The sequence below is a fragment of the Camelina sativa genome, chromosome 10, assembly GCF_000633955.1.
Source record: "Camelina sativa cultivar DH55 chromosome 10, Cs, whole genome shotgun sequence".
NCBI lineage: Eukaryota > Viridiplantae > Streptophyta > Magnoliopsida > Brassicales > Brassicaceae > Camelina > Camelina sativa.
Window position 1 is genome coordinate 5,029,772 of NC_025694.1, and position 10,276 is coordinate 5,040,047.

General features: G+C 33.5%; 1 protein-coding gene across 2 annotated transcripts; it reads left to right on the forward strand.

The window, feature by feature from the left end:
- LOC104717178 (VIN3-like protein 2) lies at positions 3,008-7,078 on the forward strand. 2 transcript variants are annotated; one of them, XM_010434713.2, is made up of 5 exons: positions 3,008-3,213; positions 3,403-3,497; positions 4,572-4,973; positions 5,052-5,678; positions 5,762-7,078. In XM_010434713.2, exons 2-5 carry the CDS (start codon positions 3,479-3,481, stop codon positions 6,856-6,858), a joined length of 2,145 nt encoding a protein of 714 aa, XP_010433015.1. In that variant the 5' UTR covers positions 3,008-3,213; positions 3,403-3,478; the 3' UTR covers positions 6,859-7,078. The 2 variants fall into 2 exon arrangements, with proteins under 2 accessions (XP_010433015.1, XP_010433016.1); XM_010434714.2 differs by having other exon boundaries at positions 5,798-7,078.

Genomic DNA, 10,276 nt, shown 5'->3' on the forward strand with positions numbered 1-10,276 from the left:
ATATATATATGGTATTAAATAGGGATGTTGTGACAAATTGCAATGGCCTGGTCCTGTTTCGACGACTGCCCGGGATTTCTTGAATAGATCATGATTATTTTTGTAGGTTGATGGTTAAATTTCAACTAACTGCAAATTACAAAAAAAAAAAATGACATGTTTAACGAGTCTAAAAACTTACTAATACCGACCGGCCGGGTATTAGCATTCTGTTTCACGACCAAATTTTTATTTCATGATGAACTAATATTACAGATTCTACAAAGACAAAATATTATGAAATTAAAGTAAATGAGATTTCTTTCTCACTTTTCGTACTTACCCCATGCAATGATGTATGATTATTTCTTTTTGTTGGTAAAGCAATCACAATTCACACAACTGAACAAAACCCTTCAGGGACCACATGAGACGATAACATTAATACTTATTTGTTTCAGTTTTTAATAATCTTTATGGGTATGTCGCCACTTGCCACTCCACAGTATTTTATTTCTTCCACCATTCTAAGTCTTAACAGTTTTCTTTGTATATATAGGATTCTTTGTCATATCCAGCTCGTAACAATGTACCATGCACGACTTCCGCATAAACTATTCATCCAACCAAATAACAGATGATGTCAAGATGATACGTATATTCACAAATATTAATTTTAATCGAAGTTAAATACCTATTTCAATATATCGTAGATTTCGTATACAGAATGTTTTGGATTTAACCATGCATTGTTTTGAGTTTGGCTACACCGGTTAAACATGTCAACCAAAAAGCCAAGACGTTTGATTATTAAAAAAACGTATGTATATGTTGGTAACCAACTGTAGCTTAGGTTGTGTATAATCTAGTTCGTTGGCAATATATAACGTTGCGTTGAAGCCAGTCCCTGTTTCAAGTGTTGCTTGGGATGGGGTGGCGATTTTCCGAAAATAGGTTGATCTGTAAAAGGATGACTCCGACAAAAGAAGAACACATGTTTTAGCCCTGGGACTTCCATTAGAAAGAGAAAAAAAAACATGTATGTTCCCTGTAGTAATAATACTAGCTTTTACTATGACATAGATGCTTGCTAGATAGATAGGTTAGGTGGAGATTCAATAACAATAAATAAAAGTGATACGAAAGAAGCATGACCATATACTTTACTTATCTTCACGTTTCTTGCTCTGACAAAGGAAATTATTTACAATGTCATATGCTAGCTGTTGGCTGTTGCTAATCTTATTATATAGTATATTTCATCTATCGTCATTGCTAATCCAATTCTACCATATACTATTCCATTAGTAGTTATTCATGTACATCATCTTGATCATCCATGTGATGATGTGACCATAGACTACGTACAAAAATTTTGTCTTAAGAAACATATTCTGGCATTAATAAAGTTATGGATTTGATTGGTTATAGGGGTAATCAAATTAATCCGACCAATATCGCATGCACGAACCTTATATTTTCGATTATTTGAATCAAAGAAGTAGAAAAATACATATTTATCGATTTGTGTGTTTCATCAGCTTCGAAACTACTAACATTTACTGTATTAAACATATATTCTGAATCTGAAGAGAAATAGAAGTCAGCGCGTGCCTTCACTAGACAAGAAAACTAGAAAAAACAGAGTAGATGTGTACTTAATAATAATATTCGTGTAAAAATTATTAACGGTTAGTTATTTCTTACTATAATGTTCAATGCGCTCTAGTAAATTGATTTACAATAGACAAAAAGCTAAATACAGACCCAAAAGAATCCAAATTGTGTTATCTATCTATCCATCATCTCTAGACTACTTGTGATCCAAATAATTTTGAAAGAAAATCAATATTGCGGTACTGATAAATAAAGACACCGTAGTGTTTAGCACATATCCTTATCTCCCCGTTCAAATCCTAAGTTTTTTTCTCGTATGTGATGATAGCCAATGTTCCCGTAACACACACGTATACAGTTCGATGCGATTTGCCATTGAGTATCTACCATGTGTTACAGTGTGCGACATGCTTATTCAAAAATAAAACAAACAAAAGATAAGATAAGTGTCACATAATAAAGGAACTAATGTATTATTTTGTTATGATTGACTCCTAAGAACTATAAATTATCTTTGTCTTGTTAGGAGAAATACCCTACATTTTAAATATATATATATATATATTCCTACATTATTATTTGAGAAGTAATCTTCTCAATTTACTTTTTGGTTAACCAACTCTCACATATCATTTATAATATTTTACCACAATTTGTAGTCATCTCTCTGCATATTTTTCTATTAAATTTCGCTTGAACTTTCATATTTAAAGATTTTCCTATATATATATATATATATATGAAAACATGCTAAATTATGTAAGGATATATATAATATATATATATACATTTTTTATAATGTAAAGATATATACTATTTTTGCAAAAATTTTATAGAAATATAAATAGCAGAAAAAACTAAAAACTAAACATAATAACAAAAACTACAACACAACACAAACAATAAGGAAACACAAGCAAAAACCTAACATGCAAAATCCAAAGAACGATTCTAAATGGTAAAGTTCGAAAATTTGCATGCTTAATTTCCTGAGCTTCAAAAACACCATATAATATGTTGTTATTACGAAGAACACTCGAAAATGTCTAAAATCTTAACAGCTAGACATTGGACTGAATCATCATCATCATCATCATCATCATCATCATCATCATCATCATCATTCATCCCTCTCACTCTTGTTAATGTTATCTGATTCTTAAACTACTTATAATCAATCAATCACCATGTTTTTAAACAAAAACAGAGTTACTAATTCATGTGTATGAAAAAAAAAAAAAAAAAGTTACGAACGTTACGCTAAACCCAAAATTCACAGAGGTAACGTGACCATAAAAATATAGTATAAAAAAGTAAAGAAAATAAACAAAACATATATTTTATAACCCTTTTTGAGGCCCACCATAAAACTACATCTCCTCTAAAATCTCTTATCATAGGCCTCTCTCTCCCCATAGTCCCCATCCTCTTCTCTCTCTCTCTCTCTCTCTCTTCTTTGCTCCACATCCACAGCAGCGTCTCTCTCTCTCTCTTCTCCGGTGTCTCCGTTCTCCGGTAACTATTCCGAACGAAGAGGGAGAGAGAAAACGATATCAAACCGTTCGATTCTTTTGCTCGACGATATTTTTTAATATTTTCTTAAGCTTTCCTTATTGGGTAACTACTCTCTCTCTCTCTTTTCCTTTTTTTTTTTTTTTTTTTTCCCCNTGTTTCCCGATCTCTTCTCTCTCTCTCTCTCTCTCTCTCTTTCCTCTGTTTTATTTCACTCCATAAAGTCTCTCTCTTTTTTTTTCCTCATTGTTTACCTAATTTTATTTTTGGTGTCTTCTTTCTTCAACATGGCAGGGCTTTGAAGAATCTGAGTGGTGGTTCTCCTTTAATGAGAATGTGGGTTTGATTAGTTTCTCTACACTTCTCCCTCATGGATTCTTCTCACGATGGTACTACTTTTTTCTTATTTAGATTTCTGGGTTTCTCCTTCATTCATTGGTTGCCTTAAGATTTATCGATATCCGTGTCTCTCTCTCACTCTCTCTTTTTTTTTTTTCTCAATGTTTCAAAATTTTCACGTCTTTGTTTTTTAGTTTTAAAGCTTTGGATGCTGATTTCGATTTGTTTATTTTATACTATTCAATTATGTTTTTATTTTCTGAAAGGTGGAGACTTTTATCTTCCTCTTTGGTGGTCTTGAGAATGACTGTTCTATGCCTTTTTTTTTTTTTTAAACTAATTCTGCTACTGATCTTAGATTACTGGGTTTCTTTCTATTCTTCTTATTGGGAGCTTTATGTTTTCTAATTGCTGATTGATTCTTAATGGGTGGGGGTCTTCCCTACCCTCTTTTGTTTTTATGGTTGATTGGTTCTAACTCCATATTCTTCTCTGTGTTTGTTTGTTTGTTTGTTTAGTTTCCCACTATCATTGGTTTAATGAATTAAAATCGTGCGTCAGAAGACTAAAAAAATATGACTTTGATTCTGTATAGAATAAGATTCCATGATTTGATGATATGTAATGTGGGTTCTAATACCTAATAGAATCATTCTCTTGTGTTACTTTTACTTACAACAAGGCTTATTCTTTGCTTTCGATCTTGGTTCTTTCTTCTCAATTGCCATCCTAAAGAACATTATCTTTGCTTTGTCATCTTTTGTTTGGTTCTCTCTGACTCTTTTTGATGTGTCTCTCAAAGTCGCACTCGTAGTGGATCTAACCTTATCAACGTTGGTGGTTGTTGAACTTTCTTTGTTTTTTTTTTTAATATGAATGAGCTGTTTGTTTTCAATGTTCCATTTTAGCTTTGTAGTTGTACTTACATTGAATTTGGAGTCATTCTTCTCTGTTTTGGAAAATAAGATTGCTTCAAGTATCATCCTTTGTGTAAGATCAGACAGCAAATTCATGTTTTTTTTTTGTCTTTGATAGTTTCTGGTTAAGGACATTGTTCTTCATTGCATTCACTTCAAGCCAATATTGTAAATTTACATATTTTTTCTTCTTCTTTCTATATACAGGAGCTGCAGGTGACTCATCGAAGTGCAATGAAATGAGTGTTGATGAGAAGAGACAGCTTGTTCATGAACTGTCGAAGCAAACACATCTAGCTTCTGAAGTCTTGCAGGCATGGAGCCGCCAAGAGATTCTCCAAATCTTATGCGCAGAAATGGGAAAAGAAAGGAAATATACTGGCTTGACCAAAGTCAAGATCATTGAGACCCTTTTGAAAATTGTTTCCGAGAAAAACTCTGGAGACAATGAAGGGAAGAAGAGAGATTCTGATTCTTTGCCTATTCAGAAAAACACAAAGAGACAAAGGAAGGTCGATAATCCTTCTCGGTATGTGGTTCCACTTCCAGCAACCAACAATGTAACAAGCAACAATGCCTCAGGGAGCTGCAGCTCGGTTAACACTAAAGGTAATAAATTTTCTTTTTCCCCAGCTCAAAGGTATCAACATTTTGGTGCATTCTAACCCGTAAATAGAATTATGTCAGGTGAGAGTACTATCTACTGCAACAATTTGGCTTGCCGTGCTGTATTGAGACAAGAAGACTCGTTTTGCAGAAGGTGTTCCTGTTGCATCTGTCATAAGTATGATGATAACAAAGATCCTAGTCTCTGGTTAACATGTAGCTCAGATCCTCCATTTGAGGGTGAGTCTTGTGGATTCTCATGCCATCTTGAATGTGCTTTCAAGGCTGAAAAATCCGGTCTTGCAAAAGACAAGCGAAGTGAGGGATGCTGCTTCTATTGTGTCTCTTGCGGTAAAACGAACAGTCTACTTGAATGTTGGAAGAAGCAATTGACGATTGCTAAAGAATCCAGGAGGGTAGATGTACTTTGTTACCGTCTTTTCTTAGTCCAGAAACTTTTGAAGGGATCAACTAAATACCTAAATCTGTGTGAGGTTGTGGATGAAGCTGTCAAGTGTCTTGAAGCTGATGTGGGTCCTCTCACTGGTCTCTCTATGAAAATGGGTAGAGGAATTGTTAACAGACTTCAATCAGGACCCGATGTGCAGAAACTTTGCTCTACTGCTCTTGAATCTCTTGAAACTCTGAAAACTACAACTCCTAAAGTTGTTGCCTTGCCTTCACCTCGCAGCTCAAAAATGCAGCAAGGTCAGAACTTTTATACCCTTTCAATGATTTAGTAATATGTTGAGTATGTTCAAGAATGTTGATTCTCTGATTTTGTTTCGTAGATTGTTCTCATGTATTGAGCAATGAGATATCTGCAGATACAGCAACCACAGGATCAACCAAGATCAGGTTTGAGGATGTAAACGCAACTTCACTCACAGTGGTTCTCGCCTCTAACGATATTCCCTCACCTCCAAACATCGTTCACTACAGTATTTGGCACCGTAAGGTACCAGAAAAAGATTACCCGGAGAAATCTACTTGCACACTATTTACTCCAAACACAAGATTTGTTGTCTCTGGGTTAGCTCCAGCTTCTGAGTATTGCTTCAGAGTAGTGTCCTACAGTGGAACCAGAGAAATGGGCGTTGATGAAATCAATGTTCTGACACGTAGCGCTGAAGAAGGAGCAAATTGCTCTTCGGCAGTTGAAAGAAGCGAAAGCCCTCTCACAAATTGCAGCACGTTGTCTTCTAATCCTTCTTCTGTTGAAGCTGAGTCCAACAATGATTACATTGTCCCGAAGAGGCCATTAAAGAACGACCTCAACAACTCTCCTTCAGTCGATGAAAGTGCTGCGAAAAGAGAGAAGAGGACAACCGAATCAGACATTGTACAGATTGAGAATAACGTTGAAGAGGTTGTGTTGTTGGAGGAGGAAGAAGAACAAGAAGCAGTTCTTGACAAGAACGGATCAAGATCTGAAACTCCAGTCCTGGCTACTACGACTAATCTTGTTAGTAACCGAAACAATTCTGATGCGAGTTTGCCAATCACTCCCTTCAGGTCAGACGAAATCAAGAACCGTCAAGCTAGGAAAGACAACTGTAACAACGGCGACCATTCAGCGAACGGAGGATCAGAGAGCGGACTAGAGCATTGTGTGAAGATCATAAGACAGCTCGAGTGTTCAGGACACATTGATAAGACTTTCAGACAGAAGTTTTTGACTTGGTATAGTTTAAGAGCGACGTCACAAGAGATTAGAGTTGTGAAGATATACATCGATACGTTCATTGATGATCCCATGGCATTAGCTGAGCAGCTCATTGATACTTTCGACGATCGCGTTTCCATCAAGCGTTCTGCGGTTAGTGGTGGTAGCGGCGGTGCGTCTGCGGTTGTTCCATCTGGATTCTGTATGAAGTTGTGGCATTAGAGATGGGTTGTCTCATATGTGGGTTTTATTATTAGCGGTTCTTTCATGTTATTCATGCATGTCATTTTCAAAACTTTATTCTAATTATTGGGAAATTTGCATTATTGGAACATTTCCATGCAAGAGCAGGAGTACTGTTGCTATCGAATAGTTTTAAAATTTTTGTTTTGTCGGGGATTTTATTTATATTTTAATGGAGCTGATTCCATTTTATAATTTAGTACTAGGCTGAATTATTATTAGTTCGTTGACTTCTGGAGAAATGTTATCTTATACTAATACAGAAGAAGGTTATGAAAATGATAACTTCTATATGTACATTATGATGAAGCTGCGAGAACAATGACATGTAATTTGATTAATCTTCAGAGGATTACTAAACATTGCTACCGTAAGAGTTATTTTCAATAATTCGGAAATAGTTCCAATAACAAATGCAACAAAAGTTGTCAAAAAAAAAAAAAAAATGCAACAAACTTTAAATACGTCAGCAATCATGATCGTCATCGTCATTCGTCATCATATACAATGCAAACACTATATTATTAAAATCATTTGTCATCATCTACAACATTATGTCAAATTTGTTGGGGTAACTTTTTTTTTTGAACAATATAAAACTTTTTTGTACCTATATAAACGTCCTAGCTAAAAGATGGATAATATAAGGCCAACCAAAACTCACCTAGCTCAAACCATCAAATTTTACATAATGAATGAAAACTCCATGCAGATTGTCTTTGGCTATATCTAATGCAACATGAAAATCAGATTTAATAACTGGTGGAGATGGTTTCGTCGTCATCCTTAATTGAAGGTTCCATTGAACCAAGTTTAGAACAATTCTGGTGGTAGATGATGTGACTTAGTGATCCTTTTGAAGATGACGATCACAAGAGAGTGAGTTCGTTGAAATTGAGAGAGAGAGGACAGACGATTTCGAGTCTTTTATAAAGGTGAAGGAGATTGCGGAGAAGAGGAAACAACAGCTAGCTTAGAAACCATTCTGGTGTTAGACGATGTGGCAAAATATGTTTCGTTACACTAGCTAGGAATGAATTCTTCATAACTTCAATTTCTTTTACAGTACTTCTAGTCTTTACACTTGCCATTTGTCAGCATTTGATTGCACGTGTGACGTGATCTACTACTACTATAAAAATGAAAGAATGATGAAAGCTAAATTCTACAAACAAATCAAGTAAAAAAATAACTCTTCTGCCAGCGATCTCGTCGTTTAAAACTCTTCTGCCTCGTCTCTTTGATTTGAATCTTCCATCGCAAAACATGTTTTAGACCTAGATTTTAACATAAAAGAGAACAATCAAGATGTAGATTTGTACATAATATATGTCAAACATCGACTATTCTAGTTATGTATTTCAAACAGATAATTGAGGGATATCTCAGACATCAACTATTCTAGTGTGCATACGGTGACTTGCGCAACAAGATAGGTGTCTTGTGGCAACGCCAACTTTGATCTAAAAATATTTTGTCAATTTTTTTTGTTTAATAAACAAGATGATATATAAAAACGAAAAAGAAAAATGAGTTTTATGATGCACAATATAAAGATTTTTGTATTAACCACCTCATGAGCTACTAAGATTTGTGTTTTTTTTCTTAATTACATTTGTAAAATTTTAACAATTTTTAAATTAAAAAATTCATTCATAAGTCGATTTTATCCATGATATGTTTGTTCAAATTTTTAGTTATCATTGTCGAAACTATTTTTGATTAGATTATCCAATTTATTTTTCTCGTCAATTTTTTTTTTTAATTAGAAATATATAATGGCAGATATTGATTGTCGTGGATCCTCTATGTACATTTGCACCATCACCAATATTAAGTTGTGGCTTATTAATTACACCCAAAATATACATTATGTACCACTTTGAACCACATGACTGGTGTATCTACTATAATTATTTATTTCACAAATGTGTCATGGATTTGACTCTTTTTTGCAAATTATTATCTTAGCCGCATATTCTAGTTGAATAAAAATAAATTTATTTGTAGATTTGATTTTTACTAATTTATATATTTTCACAATATATTATTGATCTTTCGGATATAAATGGAGTGAGGAAAAATATAATCTGACGAGTACGTAGTAGAAATACAAAATGTATCATTATACAAATCTGACCTACTTTAAAGTATATGAAAAGTAATTCATAATCGATTATTGATTAATTGGACATTCTATGTACAAAGGATATGCAACTCTAAGTATGATTTGTCAATTATTTGTAAAAAAAATTAAGGTGTTGTAATACACGTCGTTTATAATCTCTAACTCACCGATCGTAAATACTAATCATATTTGGACTCGAACTTTAAATATTTGAAATCCCCCTATATGGGCCTCACAGCCCAATAAAATCCAATCACTTTCAGGCTATAGTTGATATCTATTTACATGTTGAGATTTTCTTTTTTCACTTGTATCTAAATTGACAAATGTTTTATAGACTTTATAAACTTGGTAACATACAACAGTAAAAGGGAAAGAAAAAAAAGAAATTATGATTACAAATATCCAACTTGTTGAACCATGAATAGAAAGTATGCACATAATATTTCTTTTATACCAAATCATGGGGATAGAAAAGAAAACAAGCACATGAAGTCGAAAAAGAAGAAGAAGAAAAAAGCTGGTCCATTGAATGTTGAGAAAATGGACAAAGGCATGTTACGATTATTCCTCTCTTAGAAACCTTTGAAAAGTATTTTATGATTTCAAAGAATCTTTATCAAGAACAACAAGAAACATATGAAAACAATATATAAAGATACTCAAATAAAACTTAGCCAATAGTTGTTCGAGAAAAGGTGCAAAAAGCAGGAACGGACACAAAATGACCATGTTCTGATTATAATCAAAGAATTTCCAACCTGAAAACTTTTTTTTCCGGCATGCTCCATTTCCCACTATTCTTAATTTTAGTGCCAAAATATTTCTCTAGTGTGTTTGTTGATAAAATTTGCATATATATAATATATGTTCATATGCGATGAAGAAGAGAGAGGCATACCAAATTTGTTTTGGAAAAATTGGCGTCATAACAGCATAAAATCAATTTAAATAACTATCTTTTTTTCATTTCTAATGAATAACTCACTAATTGATCAATGATGAGTTTCCAAATCACCAGGGGTCAGATTACCGTTTCTCTCAACGCAAAAACGTTAGCTGATATTTTTTACAGATAAGAATGTTAGATTTGAATCATTTTTAGTGCTATTATCCTTTTTGTTACTTCGACTTCCTTTGTCTTCGCATAAAACCTTTCATTTTTATACTCATTCTAATGAGTTTTTAATATGCTGCAGAGACAAAAGCTAGTAGATAAAGAGAATTACATATTTTATTAAAAAGTGAAAAGATTAATTATATGCTTAT

What these genes read in the sequence shown, in the direction of transcription:
- LOC104717178 (XM_010434713.2), top strand. An exon ending in CAGCTCGGTTAACACTAAAG is followed by an intron (nt 4,974 to 5,051) that starts GTAATAAATTTT and finishes GAATTATGTCAG; the next exon opens with GTGAGAGTACTATCTACTGC. An exon ending in CAGCTCAAAAATGCAGCAAG is followed by an intron (nt 5,679 to 5,761) that starts GTCAGAACTTTT and finishes TTTGTTTCGTAG; the next exon opens with ATTGTTCTCATGTATTGAGC.